We start from the raw sequence: 17,023 nt of genomic DNA, 5'->3' as shown, positions 1-17,023 counted from the left end.
TGGACGGATATTTATGCGATAAATGATCAAATTTCTGTTCCCCGTCGAACTGATTTTCCTGTGGCTGGGATTACAACGGGGAGAGGTAAGGAACGATCGGGGAGAGTAACGATCGGTAATAGGTCTTGTTCTTTCGTTCATCTTGTTACTTTTGCTACAGTCGGTGCTTTTTGCACTAGTTCCGTTTGATCCGGTCGTTCCTGTTTTATTTAATTCCTTTTATTCCGTTCGTTATTTTTTTTAATATGAAATTTATTGCCCATTTATTCCGATTCAAGTCTCACACATGTATACAATTTTAAAATTTGAGGAACTATGAAACTAAAAGAACAACGTAGCCCCTTTTGTGGAGCGAACCGAACAAGATCGAGCCACTTGATGAACGAATCGCTTGATGAAAAATCCGTCTATTTGAACGTCTGCGCTTCTTGATTTTAGTTCATTTTACTACCAGTTTGCTTATTTACATCTTCCCGTTCATTGACCGAATTAACTGATGTCTACCACTAAAAAGGAAGATTGAAATCAGCCACGTTCATTTTGCGAAACGATCCGAAAAAGGTCGAACAGGTTCAGGGATTAAATTTCTCGACTTTGAAGAATATTGATTAATTTTCAAAATCCGAAAATTGCATAGAGATACTTTATATACGAATATTTCTTCGGTTATCCAGAAGACCCGTCACGGTCCTTATACAAAAAAGTGATTTTAAGCAAACCGAAGTAATGAGCCGTCATGGGCTTTTATCTAAGGAAAAGTAATTTTAACCCAACCGAAATAAAGAGCCGTCGTGGGCCTTTATCCAAAGTGATTTTAAGCAAATCGGAATAAAGAGCCGTCGTGAGCCTATATTTAAAAATAATTTATAGCAGATTGGAAATAAAGAGCTGTCGTGAGCCTTCATAGAAAAGTATTTAAACCTTTAAAAGCGACAAAAGGAAGCAGAAGAAACCCTCAAATCCTCTCTAATCCGTCTTCAGTTATTTGTGATACCAACAGCCGTACCTGAGTAGTAGTATATCGGAACCAGACGTTGAGGACTTCAAAAATTTAAGTATAAAGAATTTTTGTATCAGTTTAAGTTTCTAAATAAAGCGAAGTAATCTGAATTTGAAAACTAAAAATACATCCTTTCACTCTCGGTCACCACCCCCGAGAGCATATCCCGCAATGGGAGGAAACTGTTAAATACTTTCAAATTTAAATATATATTTTTTGTGTTTTTATAAAAAAATACAACAATGAACAAAGAAATACTCAATAGCCATTACTTACCACATCTCGATAGATAACAGCTCTTAAACGATTTACATCCATGTCTTGTAGCAATTTCTCAGGATCCTTAACAGGAGATAATTGACCTGTTATTGACTCGACAATGTTCTAGAAAATACAAAAGAAACGAGCAGAAAAAAAAATAATAAATAAGAATATATGAAAACAGTAGAGACATAAAAAATAATAACAACAAATAAAATAAGTTCACATCAAATTCAATAGATTCAACTATGGCACAAAAGGGGCCACAGCAAGACTTGAATTCAAGTAGTCGATCTCAACAATAGAGTACCTTACAACTCTTGCACTTTGTGTGCAACATCAAATTTCACATTGCTTTGACAAGTGTCCACAATGACAATGAACGATAGACGGACGGACGACGGACAGACAGGCACACCGACAAGCCAATGAAGAGTACTGGCGGACAACCAAAAACCAAGGAAGGTATCATATTTGGCAAAACGTCGTAGATCTTGGCTTTTGTTGTGCACAATATCCAAAACCCTGTAGAGGGTATAACCACCCAATTTCCGTTTGCCTTTAAACAACCCGATATGTAGTTGGCTTTTGTTTGGTACTTTCCAAGCCATTTGTGTCATGGTAACAACGACAACAACAATTATGCAGCATTTTCTTACTGCCAATTTCATCCATTTTCTTCTTGGCAAGGCTCCCATTTAATGACAGCCACACAACCAAACATCACCAGGACTACAACAATGGCGGCAGCAGTACAATTGAATATTTCGTGAAAGAAGTGATGCTGGCAAGTGCAGTATCACATGCCATAAAGCGAAGAGTTTCTTCTTTTTTTCTCTTTATCCCTCTCAATCAACAAATGGAGACAGAAAAGGGAAAACAAATACCAGATGTAAAGGGCACAATAATAATGCCTCTTAACAACACACTATTAGAGGAGGGGAAACAACATTTCCCATGCTCCCGAAAATTCTTTGGCCCACAATTTGCTGTGTGATCAGCCTGACGGGTTGACTGGTTGGTAGACTGGCATTTTTGGTACGTGTCTGGTCGAGGACGGACGAACGAACGAACAATCAGTATGACTTTGACGTACTCTTGTTCACTAAAAATGAAATTTAACAACACAGACCTTTGTTTTCCCCATGTTTTATTTTGTAAATGTGTATGTTTGTGTATGTTGTTTTTTGTAAACTCACCTTAGGCGAAGCCTGTGCACCACGTATCAGCGCTTGTAAATGAGCTGCTCCGGGCACATCTCGTGCCATTGCACCAACATTATACCGTGTACGCTCCTTGCATTCCAAACAATTTCGCACCGCACACGTACAGACGAGACGCAAACATTGTCGCAATATACCACCGCTGGACATATTCTTCTCCGCTTCCAATTCACCGAAATTTAATGATGTTGCAAAAATTAACACGTCAGCCATGTTGACAAGTCGCTGTAGAAATGATACAGCCACCTCCAGTGGCATACCTTGGGTGGGTTCCAGTACATCAAGTTCAGACTAAAAGTAAAAAAATGAAATGAAATTAATTGAAAAAGTCAATGGGGGAAAAATGAAAAATTTAATTTAAATTGCAGGTGAAGTTAAAATAAAATTAATTTTGTTTTTGGTGGTGTCATTTAAATAAGATGAAATTGGATTTTTAAAAAAAAATTTCTTCAAATTGTTGGCAAATGAGTTGTGGCAAATTATGTTGTTGAAATGCTTCGAAGCTAAGATTTATCAAAGTGTAAAAGTAAGAGGCTATGAAGTTCTGATCAGGTTAAATTTTCCAAATTTTCCGACATGAATTTAATCGTGGCTGACGCATGTTTAAAGTCTAAGGTCGACCAATATCGACCGTTCTGTCCCAGAACCCTTACACCATGTGTGAACTGATAGCAAGATCTTGATGTTATATCGTAAAATAGAGACATCCTTGGTCATTTCTTCCATCACCTAACATTCGGCATTTCATGAAAATCTGGCCGTAAAAAATATCCGCATTCTTTAGATTACGAAAAAAAATTTCAATTATTCTTAAGAAGCTTGTGCCAGTGGGTGCAAAAAATATCGAAAATAAAAATTTATCTCGGTGCATAAAAAGACTTTTATAAGACCGCCCACATGTCATGACTCATAAATCTATGCATATGAGCCCTTTGAGCAACACAACACGATCAATACCGGGTATATTGATCCTTGCTCGAAAAAAGTACTTCTGTTGAAGGTGTGATGTGAGTTGAATTTGAAGGTACGAACTGTAGTGTTATTTTACAAATCTACAAATTATTTTATGTAGAATACTATTGGGCTATACTACTGATTCATTTGAAAGTACAACCTGGAGCGGTCTAGCATTTGAATACAAATTACTTTACTGGAAATTATGTGGAAACTTAGCATAGAGTTTATTTACCAAATTTGGATCTTTGTCACAAATGTTCTGCAAATATTTTTTCCAACCACCTACCTTAACCTATCTTTCCGAACCTTAGGTTGAGAAAATGAGGCTAAAACCTTCAGGGGCTCGGAAATTAGGTTACTTAAACTTGAAAATTAGTTCAAAAACAAAGAAGTATCTGCAGGGATTAGGTTCACCCTCCAAGAACACTTTAGCACACAGAATATTAAACGGGAACGTTGTGCGTATTTACCAAATTTGGACCTTTACAAAACATGTTCTGCAAAGATTTTTTTTTAACCTATTCTTCCTAACCTTAGGTTGGGAAAATGCGGCTGAAACCTTTAGGACCTGAAAATTCGGTTAGAAGATACGTCAAAACAAAGACGTTTCTGCAGATATTTTGCTCACCCTCCAAGAACCCCAAAATGTCAAATTAAGGCCATTTCGATGGGTAAATCAGTTAATACCTTCAAAATTAATAAAATATGGTGGGATTTATATGTGAAAAATTTACCTATGTTAAAAATGTTCTGTAAAGGTACCGCCCTCCAAGAAAACAGAACGGCAAATTACAAACAATCCGTTAAGAAAATGCGGTTAATACCTTCCAAAAACCGAAGTAGAAAGGACATTTTATATGGAGGCTATGTGAACAAATGGGTCCATAAATAAAATGTTCTACGACAATGGTTTTCATTCTTCAGTGCAAAATTAGTCAATTCCTTAAGAAAATGAGGCCAAACATGTCAAATTAAAGAAAATAGGAAGTGATTTTTTTATGAAGGCAATATCAAAACGTGGACCTATAACAACCACTTCGGGCAGAATATGCAGCAATAACTTCAGAAGTAAAACATGACAATTTTCTTCAAATATGTTTAAGAAGCCAAAAACTTTAAAATGAAGAAAATAGGACCTTATTTATGGAGGCTAAGTTAAAACGTGAACCTATATTGAAAAATTAATGTTTAAAGATAAAATGTAAAATTACAGCCACATCGGGCAGAAAATGCTGCAGTTGCCTCAGAAGAAAAACATAAACAGTAGTGTTGGATGTTTATTTCGGATACCATTTGTATTTTGTTTTTGCAAAATAGTCAGGCTGAATCCCAGTTTGTTGTTTTTATAAAAAAACAACTATTGTGTGCATTTGTCGCGATGTGACAACACACAACAGTGGGAAAGGTGTGGTATTGTTTGTAAATGCCTTGTTAACCTCGAAGTGAGGCTCCAGCGAAATTCTCATGCAGTTTATGTCGTTGGTCAGCTAAGTACTTCGCTTTGTTACAAGAGACATTTGGGTATGAAAGGTTTTTTGTACAGAAGCAATAGCTTCTGGGGAGAATATCCCAACGAAAAACTAAGGGAACTGATGAGGATCAGTGGCGTGATCCGAAACTATAGTCTTCCCTGCCTTACCCCTCGGCAAACTATGCCATACATTCCCCACTAATAAAAAGTTGTTTTTTATAAAAACAACAAACTGGGATTCAGCCTGACTATATTGCAAAAAGAAAAACATAAACCTATACTGATTATTGAAATAATCCAAGCTTCTCATAACCCCAGAGAAAATATATTCTTTAAAACCTCCAGACCTCTTATGGTCCTCCAAAAATGTTCTTATAAAAATCCAGACCTTTTATGGTTCCATAAGCATATTCTTTAAATAATTCACGCCTCTCATAACACCGGAAAAAATATTACTTAAAAAATATGGTTCTCCACAAATATTCTTTAAATAATCCACACCTCTCATAACCCCAGAAAAAATATTCTTTAAATAATCCATGCCTCTCGAAATCCCAAAATAAATATTATGGTCCTACAAAAATATTCTTACAAAAATTAGGGCCTCTTATGGTATCATAAATATATTCTTTAAATAGTCCAAGCCTCTTCTAAAGCCAGAAAAATATATTCTTTAAATAATCCGGGCCTCTCATAACCCCAGAAATATATTCTTAAAAAACCAATTCTTCTTATAACAACAAAAATATTCTTTAAAAACCCACACCTCTTATAATCATTGAAAACTACATTTAAAAATATTACGCCCTCTAGAAAATATAAATTGAAAAAAAATCCAAGCACTGTAGCTCTAAAAAAATATCATGTACAAAATCACGCCTCTGATAACACTTGAAAATATTCTTTAAAAAATCCATGCCTCTGATAACTCTAGAAAAATATTCTCTAAAAATTCACGTATATGATAACCCTAGAAAAAATATTCTTTATAAAAATCAAATCTTTTATAACCCTTGGAAAATAATCTTCAAAAAATCTACGCCTCCTAACCCTAGAAAAAGTAAGCTTTAAAAACCCCAAACATTTCATAGCCTTAAAAAAATATTCTATTTCAACATCAAACTTCTAATAATATTCGGTTTTTTTCAACATTTGTTTACTGTTGTAGGCTTCAAATACTAATTGGCTGTAAAAAAAGAGAAGAATGGGTCCCACAAAAAATTGCCCTGACAATACAAAATAATAGGAGTAGATTAAGAATATCCATAGTCTCGGTTTATAACATTTGTTTTCATTTCCATGGAACCTACAACTATTCAAGAATATCCCTTAAAAATTCCATTTTGTAGAAATCAAGACGTATTTTGTAGTCGTGAGAAAAATATTACAAAAACAAAGTTCTAGAATAATTTTCGGAGTTTTCCAAAATATTTTTTTAATTTTTTCCTTCTCAGGATAACTTTCTTTTGACATCACTGCCCCTGTTATAAGTTTTACATCTTTAATTTAGAATTTAATTTACAAACATTTAACATTGATAATCAAATAGTTTTAAATATGTGTACCTAGCTAATACCTATTTGCTTTCAGAACAGATTTTCCATAATTAGCTTTTCATATTTACTTACATTCTCCCACACACAAAGTAAATCTGCATAGAACCCATCCCATTCTCAAGTAAGTACAATTACAACACTATGTACATACGAACTTTTCAAAAGTTTGAACTTACATTGGGCGATGTGGCCGAGGCCAACAATGGCAGCAGACCGCCGCAGGCAATTATCAAATTATCTGCCAATTGTGATATCAAATGGACGGTGTTCACAACGAATATGGCATTCTCGCTGGAATTGACGAAATCCAGAACACTTTTGGTGGAATGTGACCGCCAGACTTGAATATCCGTTTCCAATGAGAACAGAACATCCGATAGTAAACGTTGATGTATGTAGGACCATTTGAATTCGGGTATGCGGAAGGGTGGTCGTGTTGGACCGGGACTAAACATGGGACGAGTTGAGCCGGATTTGGAACGTTGTTGCTGTTGCTGGGATTGTTGCTGCTGCTGTTGTTGTTGTTGAGGATGTGTTGTCGGTTGTTGTTGTTGTTGCTGCTGTTGTTGTTGTTGTTTGGCATTGTCTAAAATTGGGGAAGAAAAAACAAGTAGAGAGAAAGAAATGTGTTAGAGAACTCTCAGTTTAATTTGTGCAAATATTTACATTGTATCAAAAATTCTACAAAATGTTGTGTCGACATATGAGTTGGTTCGTAAAACGCCGTCAGGCATTGTTTAATGTGTCGTAAATTTCAGTTTAATTGCAAGTAAACAATGGTTTTATAGACTTAATTTAGCTGCTGCACACAATGCATACAATACAAACTTCCATTCACCTCCTCCCATTTCTGATGTTCCTTGTTTGTATCCTTGGAGGGTTTCCATATTTTCTCTTTTCTATTATCCAACCATTGAGATTTGTTTAATTGCAAGGATGTATGCATGTGGGAGGGGTGGTGGGAGTGGGTGTCTGGGAATGTATGTGTGTTTTGGGAATTCTCAACAAATATTAACACACCCACCCACCAAAAATACCACAATGAAAACTATAAAAAATATTGTTCATGTAGTAGTTGTTGTGCTACCACATTTGTAACTTTGCATTTAATGAGCATCAGGGAATTTGGTTTTGCCTTGATTTTTGTTCTCTATGGGTTTTGAGAACAACCATTCGCACAGAAATGTATGTTGAGCTTACATTTTATATGCATAATCTTTAGTTTTAACGAAGCGTTAACTGTGTGAGAGAATACCCTCAAGGCACCGAAAGAAATGCTACAGAGTCTATCTATCTGTCATTGTCATGCGGTATATTTCATGCGTTACTAGATGGAGTTGGAGGCACGAAATGCTAATTGGCCGTGAACATAAGGCAAGAATGGGTCCTACAAAGAAATGCCCTGACAATAAACGAAATAATATGAATAGATTAAGAAAATGTCCAGTCTTGGATTTTTCATTTACTGGGAACCTATAACTGTTCAAAAAATGCTTTAAAAAATGATTTGAAATCTCAAATTATAAAAAAAAAACTTTAAAAAAAAATTACAATAAAATTCACTCGAAATCATCAGGCCATATGGAAGTAACAAAGAATTCGTATCCAACATCTAAACAAGGTACAAATGGTGTAAAGTTTGGAATGCGAATTTTAGTGAACCCAAATGATAGGAAATCATAGTTCCTCATATCTGGAAAGACCAAATGATATAAATGCCGACAAGGCAGGGACTTACACAGAATATTATATGACAGGAGGATTTTACACTTTGAGAAATATAAATATCAAATTACGGGCATTTAGGTTCGAATACGTGCCTAGGCATAACCTTCAAGAACATTATCTGCTAGAAGACCTTTTAGCCTCGGCGTCTTTATGTGGGCGTTTATTTAAATGGACCATTTTTTGTCAAAACAAGTCTACAATCTACCCTACGAGTCTTCGAAGATGAATCAAATTAAGGGAACCCCACCCATTATCGATTTTAATTTTTCAAGATTTTCAATGGGCTGGTAAATCAATACCAATGTTTGTTAAGGTTTGTAACTTTGCACAAATATATTTGAAGATTTAAAAGAGAGGAAAATTATTTACAAAAAAATTTGGTAATTGTTTTGTTGTTGTTTTTTGTAATTAAAGAGAAGTCCTTTTGATGGCGGGCATGATAACTCCTCACTGAAACATCGGAATCCGAAAATTCCAACGGTGTTAGAAAGAGTACATGTCTGACTCTCGTATGAACTAGGATTATTGACTTCGCTCTAAAATTAACAAAATGGCAGACCTTTGAAAAAATGTTTTTGGAAAATTGCCGATTTTTTACCATAAACCAAGTTAAAAAATAAGGAAGATCTTCACCGATTGGCTTTATCCTAGTTCATACGATAGCTATACACTCGCAGAGAAACTTGTAAAAATTTGGAATCGATTGGGTTATTAGTTTTTGAGTTATCGTGCCCGCCATCCGCAAAAGAGAAAAACGCGTTTAAAGTTTGAGAAGCCTTTTAGCCGTCACTTAATGCTGACACAATAAATCGGATATATCTTCAAGAGTTCTTGAGATTTTCTCTTGAAATTTTGTAGAGACATTCTTGAATTAGTGTAGAATCGAATTAAACCAAAAAAAATTTGACCCCGAGAATGGGGGGGTCCCCTTAAACGGAAATTGTTCGAGGAAGAAATACTTCGATGAGGCAATTGATTGGGTGTTTCTTCGGCAAGAGCACCATAGAACGAATTATTCGGAGGGATACACGCCAATTTGTTTACCAGAAGTTTTGGGCGCCATGTCGGGATTAAGTCCTTTATTTACTCGACGACGATGGGATTCTCAAAATTGAAAATAAAAAAACTTCGACTGAAGTGTCACATCTTCACTAAAATCTCTATAGAGATCGCACACACAAGTTGCGGATTGTGGGAAGCTCAGTAGGGGGATAATAAAAAGATAGTCTCGGAGGCAGTATTCATGGGTTTCTGTGCTCCTACCCTGAAAGATTATCTGTGGTTCGATATAATTTGAACGATGCTTGATACCTGGACATCTTAATAAGTATTAGTTAGTTTTTTTACTGAATTATAAATGGATTCCGAAATTTTTAAACCAAAATCCCCCATGTTTGATTGTCTTTGTGCCTCAGTCTCTAAGCACACGTTCAACTCAGAGGACAGTAACACCGGGAACTGACAACTTCACAAAAATATCCACAGAGTTCGCATAGCCCTTATATAACATCACCCTCTAAGTTTTGGTTATTTTAAAGGGTGTAGCGCATTTTCAAAACGATGAGGCTGTAATTCGTAATTTCGGGGTTTTGGAGGGCGAATATTCAGTTTTGACATTACTCTCATATAGGGGTCCAACCCGTTTTTCAGTAATTTAAACGTTTCAAGTGGGCTGTACCCGCCACATTGGCTTAATTTGGGATTGTGAGTTCTTGGAGGATAAGCAATATTTTTGCAGAAAATCTTCGATATAAGTCGGATGATTTGAAGTTTTTAACCGCATTTTCTAACCGATGAGACAGCCATTCGAAATTCCGAATTCTTGGAGGGTGGCATAGGTTCAGATAATTGGGGCATAGTGAGTTCTTGGAGGGTAAAATCCTCATTTACATAAAATATTCGATATATGTCCATGTTTCTCATATTTTCAAAACCGAACTGGCTGTAACTTGGCATTACTGGTTATTGCAGGGTGAAAGAAAGTTTGCAAAAATTGTGTGAAAGAGGCATTTTCGGTATTTCGAAGAGTTTTAAGCGCATTTCAATGGATGTGACAATTATTTGACTTTTCGGAATATTGACGGGTTCGTTATTGGACTATTTTTTACATAGCCTAATGGAATTTGCAGGATAAAAATATTTCTTTTAGAAAATTGTCTATATATGTCCTAGTTTTGAAATAGCCACCGTCTAGACATTTTGACCCTATTTTCGATATTTTAAATTTCGCTGTTTTTTTCAAAAATGGCTGCAATTCTGTGTTCTTGACGAGTAAACAAAATTGTCACAGACAATTGTCGGTAAAATGGCATATTCTGATATAGCGCCCAAAGTGGGTGTAGTTCGACATTCAGGATTTTGTAATATAGGTTCATATTTCAACATAGTCATCTATATAACAAACGAGGCCACCGATGACGAATTGTGTATCACATTACCATGCTGTTGTTGCATTTCTAACCCTTCCCAACCACCAATGGTACGGATAGGACGGTCTGTCTCAATGCAAGAATTTGATCTGTTCTTTGACGCTCATAATGTTCATACATTTGGGCAAGTTGCAGTTTGAATTCTTCATAGGAGATTTTGGAAAAGGCAATGACCAAAGTATACACCGACACTCTCCAACCAAATATTCATATTTAATGGCATGATGGAGGATGATACGGATTTATCTGTGCCCTGACAATTAATCTTTCCTGCCACACGGACAATTGTAACATTGGTTGGCGATAGCCCCCATATAAAGAACCCACATCATTTTCGTTTTCATTTGGGTTTCTCAAAGGATAAAAATATCCCGACCGACAATTTACAATAATATATCCTACAACTGATTTTAGGAGTCTTGAATGCGAAACATATGGTTGATATCGAAATTAACTACTGCTTTACTTCGCAAAATACTGAATTCTCTTCCTTTTTTTTTAATTTCCCATATTATGTAATAATTTTATAATGATATCTTTAAAATTTGCTTTTCAAACTTACCGAAATGTTGATTTTCAACTTGAGTACCAGCACTTTGCTGATGATGGCTTTCCTGAGCATCTTCAACAGTATCGCTGACCACATCCTCTGGCTGTTGAGTTTGTGTCTGCTGTTCATGTTGACTGACGCCACCGTCTTCATCTTCAATATATTCATCGTCTTCGATGCGTACATCGTCCAACTTCTCCTGCAATAATTGCTGTGATGTCACTGTAGCTTCTAAATCTTCAGCTGCCGATGTTTGAGTTTCTTCCTCGGTCTGTTCTACTAGAGACGTATCTTCCAAATGTAACTCGGCAACTTGTTCCGAAATTTCTTCAATAATTTCAGTTTCAGCTTCATTGGTGGCATTGTCAACAATGCTGGTGACAGTTTGTTCGACCAAATCATCGACGACAGTTTGAACAATGGCTTCAACATTTTCTTTTTCGGGTACCTCAGGTGTGGGAGTGGTTGAGGTTGTAGCTTCTTCAGAAGTTTTTGTTTCAGCTTTATTGGCTTCCTCCACCACAGTTTGTACCACATCATTGATGATTTCTTGAGTCGCTTCATTTATAGATTCTTCGGTTTCTGTTTCTTTGTTTTCAACACCATTGTTGTTGGTATCCTCATCTTCGCCTTGTTCTTCTTCGACAGATTTCTCAATGACCTTGTCAATCAACTCATCGACAATATCTTTGACAACAGCAGCCTCAGTTTTGGTTTCTTCAGTGGTGTCTTCATTAATACTCAGCATGGGGGCATCATCCATTATAGAGGGACTTGAAATTGTGGTGTCAGGACTAAGCGAGGATATCTCCTCCGAAGTTTCACCAGTTGTAATGGTCGTGGATAGTGAAGAGCTAACTTCCAATTCGGCTAAATCATTGGGTTTTACCGAAGCGATTTCCTCTTCTTTCTTTTCTTCAACGGCCTGCTGTTCGGATGCTTCCTCTGTTGGTGTTGTTGCTGTTGTTTTTGTTTCTGTGTCCGTTTTTAGTTCATTATTATTTAAAAGATTTTCTTGATTAGTTTCGGATTTTTGTTCAGTCTTTTTAGTTTCGTTTTCGTCATCGTCTTTATTGGCATTGTCTATGGTATTAGGTGTGTCGTTTTCCTTTGCCGGGGCCTCGGCATTTGCCTCGGCATTATTGTTATTGTTAACATTGTTGTTATCGGTAATTGTAGCTGGTGTTGTTGCCTCCGTCGTTTCGCTTACATTATTGTTCAGCAAATTCTTGGTATTGAGCAGTGATACTTTGTCCTCGACATTTTGTTCCTCTTCTTTCACTTTCTCTTCGTCTTCTCCTGCTTCTGCCTTTGTCGATGTTTCCATGGACGGTTCTTTGATTTGTTGTTTCTTTTCATTGTTCAAAACACCCTGTACAACTTCATTGACAGCCAATTCGATTTCTTCGTCCTTTATAACCGATGAAGCCTCTTGCATTTCATCGGCCACAAGTTTACATTCTTGCAGGACCTTTTCGGAGTTTTTCAAAACCTCTTGGACATGGGCTTCGGCATCTTCCTCGCTGGTTGCTGCCTTGGCATTTTCCAATTCCAATTCTTCTAAGTCATCAATGTTGAGGGTCTTCTTTAAGGCTTCAGGGCCACTGGCTGCCGTGGTGTTGGTTGTGGTGGCGGCTGTTTTGGCGGGTGTGTTATTAGCACTGGTATTTGTAGAGGTGGAGGAGGCATTACCATTACATTGGGTAGATGCGACCACCAAAACCTCAGATTTTATATGTTCATTATAGACATCACTTATGTTAGATATACTTGACTTAATGGCAGCTGCTGAATCGCTGGGTAACTCCTCCTTTGTCTGCTCCTCTTCCTGATCCACCCCTGTTGACTTTTCTTCACACACGGGGGCAGGGGTTGCAGCTTCTTCACTAGTACAAGCACACTTCGATTCTTCCACAGTTTCTTCAATCTCTTCATCGGGTTGTGTGGACTCCTCTTCCATATCCATTTCTTCCACATCCTCCTCCACGGGTGGTACATCCTCCAATGAGGCCACCGATGTGGCATTATGTACCACATTACCGCTACCATGTTGCTGTTGCATTTCTTCTCGCTCCCAACCACTAATGGTGCTAATAGGGCGGGCCTGCCTCAATGCAGGATCAGTTATCTGATCTGTTCTCTGACGCTCATAATGTTCATACATTTGGGCAAATTGCAGTTTGAATTCTTCATATGACACCTTAGAATGGACAATGGCCAAAGTGTCAACCCACACTCTCCAACCACCATATTCATATTTAATTGCATGGTGCAGAAGCATACGGAACAGTGAATATACCATATCGGATATTTTTTGTTCTTCGGTATTTTTCGGATGAATATAGGCCATGGCAATAAGCCATTCCTGCCACACAGACATTTGCAAAACTGTTCGGCGATTTTCCCGATTGCTATTGCACAACAGAGTCATATCGGAGAGGAAGAGTTTCTTCACCTCGATAAGGGATTCGGTTTGTTTCGATTGCCGTATTAGCGTGGCAACAACTTTGAGCATCACTGGAAGGGAGGGAGAAAGAAAAATTAATATTAAACAATATTAGTCCTTGAAAAAATATTTTTTTTTAAATCTACGCCTCTTTTAGTACTTGAAAATATATTCCTTAAAAATCGACGCTATTTTTAGTACTTGAAAAGATGTTCCTTTAAAATCTACGCTTTTTTAGTACTTGAAAAGATATTCCTTAAAAATCTACGCCTCTTTTAGTACTTGAAAATATATTCCTTAAAAATTTACGCCTCTTTTAGTACTTGAAAAGATATTCCTTAAACATCTACGACTCTTTTAGTACTTGAAAATATACTCCTTAAAAATCTTTGCCTCTTGTAGTACTTGAAAAGATATTCCTTAAAAATCTACGACTATTTTAGTACTTGAAAATATTTTCCTTAAAAATCTATGCCTCTTTTAGTACATGAAAATATATTCCTTAAAAATCTCTTTTAGTACTTGAAAAGATATTCTTTAAAAATCTACGTCTCTTTTAGTACTTGAAAATATATTCTTTAAAATATCAACGCCTATTATAGGCCGTGAAAAGATATTCTTTAAATCCACGCCTATTATAGCCCTTGAAAAGATATTCTTTAAAAAATCCACACAATTTTAAAAAATCGTTGCTCGTCGATATAAAAGCCCTTCTAATAGTCCTTGACAAGAAAAATTTAATTGGTCTAACGTACATTAACAATAATTCCCATTCATTTTATTAAATTATTATAAAAATGTTTTCTCCTCCATTTATTCTCCTTTTTTTAATACTTACTTGGATTCTCTAAGCGATAGTGACTCTCCGGTTCCGGATGTCTATTGTACATAATATGCTGTGATATATGTTCGGTCATAATTTCATATAGCACATTATATGTTGGCATCGACAATGATTCCTCGTACAAAAGTAAACGTTCCGCTAATAATGTATATAAATTGTGTGGCGACATAACGTCATATTTTCGTCTGTAATGAAAAGAAATGGCGAAACGTTACAATCAAGCAAACAAAAGAAAGCAGAGAGTAAGAAGAAAGAAAAATGTAAAAAATCGAAAAAAATAAAAATTGATGTAGAGTCATATTTCATGGTGTTGTGTGGAAAAAATTTGACCTGAGAGATACATTTGATGGAGGGAAATTTGAAATAAAATCATGTCTTGCATAGTACGCATACTTACTTGTATGTACTTCTTGATAAAAAGAATCCTAATAATTTCAGTGCTTGTAAGCGTATCAGCTGACTCTCAGCAGCCAATAATTTAAATATAGTTCTAACACCATGTTTAACATCAAAAGCAGGTACCATAGAGCTTGGATGCTCCGACATCAATGATATTAACATTTGTAAAACATCATGTAAATTTTCATCCTGTTAAAAAGAATACAAAGAAAAAGTAGGAAATTATAAGAATTCATATTGTAAAAATCGATTAACAGTATTGTAACAGTATCATGGGTGTGAAGATTTAAAATCCTGATTTCATGTTAAGCTCACTGCGCGGGAATGATGAATGATAGGCGGACAAAATTGCATCACGAGCAGTACTTAAACTCTATATAGAGGTTACATTCCATGGCAATTTCCTTAACACCTTTAATTTAAGCCCTGTTTGATCGGCCATCTTGGACAATGTTTGTTCAGTGGGTTAAACACTTACTATTATAGTTCTGTAAACTCCCACTCTTTTAAATTTCAAATATATATTGTTCAATTTATCGTCACACCCATTTTATTATCTAGATTCATTTGAAATTGATGTTTCAACTTTTTTCGGATTTTTATATATAGGATTTTTTGTGTTTCCTTTTACTTACCTCATGCATGGTTGTCAAATAATTTAAAATGCTTTGCAATTCATCTTCTTTGACACCTTGGCCTATCATAATCAATTGTTTTAGAAACAATAAAATATATGCACGTATAGCTAAAATATCTTTTTGGGCTGGACGTGGACCATCTGAAAAGAAAAAAATAATATAAAAAAAATTGTCAGGTGAAGTAATGAAACGACAGCATTAAATTCCGATCGGTTCGACCTTGAATAAGAACCTTACAGACTAAAACTTCAAATTGGAAGTTATACAAAAAAAAGGATGGGCCTTAATTAAATAAAAAATATCAAATTACTGACTGTTGTATGACACATTTCGATATGTTACCAAAATCTTAACACTAGATTGCCGAAGGCGGTCATTTTGACCGCTATTCAATTTCAATTACAAAAACAACTGTGCATATAATGACACTTTTTTCCAATTTGGTGACTTTTTGTACCACATAGAATTACGTTTATTATAAAAAATCACCAAATTTTAAAAAGCTGAGTCATTATATACACAGTTGTTTTTGTACTTGAAATTGAAAAACGGTCAAAATGACCGCCTTCGGCAATCTAGTGTTAAAAATGCCGATAAACTTTAACAAGTGCATAGCTATACAGGGAAAACAATTGAATGTCTTGTCAAAAGTCATTACCCACAATGGAAACGTTTTCAAAGGTTATAGTTTTGTGCGGCCCCAAGAGTTTGTAACGCTGCGAAATATTGGTCCTAGACTAACCATTTAGTACACCGATCGTCATATATCGATCCAGACATGTGTGTCCGACTGTCCGTCCGTTTGTCCATTATAATTTGTAAACACGATATAGGCCACACCTATGGAACAACCACCAGGAAATTGTATATAGGAAGGGTCCGGGCCAAAGAAGACCCCTGCTGTTTTTAGCAATGATCGTTTAATATTTAGGGAATGAAATGTACCAACAAGTTTATTTTTGTCTGTTTTTCTGGTCGCTCTAGGGCTACAGTTATGGCCCGAACATTACATGAAGATCGGTCAATATTTAGCTGTTCAAATGCACCCAGACTTTTGTGTGAAAAATTGCAAAATTTATTTTCTATACAGTATATATTTACTCCAGAAGGACATAGTCCCGATCTGTTGATAGTATATCCAAGAGGAGTGGTTATATTATTGTATTTAATCGGATGTGGAGTTATAGTAAGATAATAATATAAGTTATAGTAAGATAATAAGGTGCCTACGTATTTTGATTTTGTTAGTATTACGATTATCACAATAGATGGCAACAATGTCGCGAGGATAGCTATGAAATTGTACATCCGGTTATGGTCAATGGTAACAACTATAAATTTCGGTGATGATCAGATGATATTTAGGGGATTGAATGGACCAACAACTTTTTTCTGTATGGTTTGTATGGTAGCTCTAGGTTCACTATTATAAGCCGAACATCAAAAATTTTACACGGGGAAAGGATCTGGCCAACTATTTACCTAGGGTCCTATTTATATAGAACCAAGACTTTTGCGTGT

The 17,023-nt window shown here is 35.9% G+C and overlaps 1 protein-coding gene across 1 annotated transcript in view; it reads right to left on the bottom strand.

Annotated features, from left to right (window-relative positions):
* Nucleotides 1–1,276: 1,276 nt before the first annotated feature.
* LOC133328452 (neurobeachin-like) overlaps nucleotides 1,277–17,023 on the bottom strand; it is a gene marked incomplete at both ends in the record, with an annotated part of 37,642 nt that continues 21,895 nt past the window's right edge. Inside the window, 7 exons of the mRNA XM_061537020.1 lie at nucleotides 1,277–1,384; nucleotides 2,461–2,775; nucleotides 6,645–7,054; nucleotides 11,188–13,692; nucleotides 14,460–14,650; nucleotides 14,863–15,053; nucleotides 15,500–15,642. Coding sequence (XP_061393004.1) covers nucleotides 1,277–1,384; nucleotides 2,461–2,775; nucleotides 6,645–7,054; nucleotides 11,188–13,692; nucleotides 14,460–14,650; nucleotides 14,863–15,053; nucleotides 15,500–15,642 — 3,863 coding nt within the window. The remainder of the gene's footprint in view (nucleotides 1,385–2,460; nucleotides 2,776–6,644; nucleotides 7,055–11,187; nucleotides 13,693–14,459; nucleotides 14,651–14,862; nucleotides 15,054–15,499; nucleotides 15,643–17,023) is intronic.

Source organism: Musca vetustissima, unplaced genomic scaffold (assembly GCF_032173495.1).
Source record: "Musca vetustissima isolate MV318-11 ecotype Yass unplaced genomic scaffold, APGP_CSIRO_Mvet_v1 utg56638, whole genome shotgun sequence".
NCBI lineage: Eukaryota > Metazoa > Arthropoda > Insecta > Diptera > Muscidae > Musca > Musca vetustissima.
The sequence above is the reverse complement of the archived record's forward strand: the minus strand, read 5'-3'. Positions and strand labels throughout refer to the sequence as shown.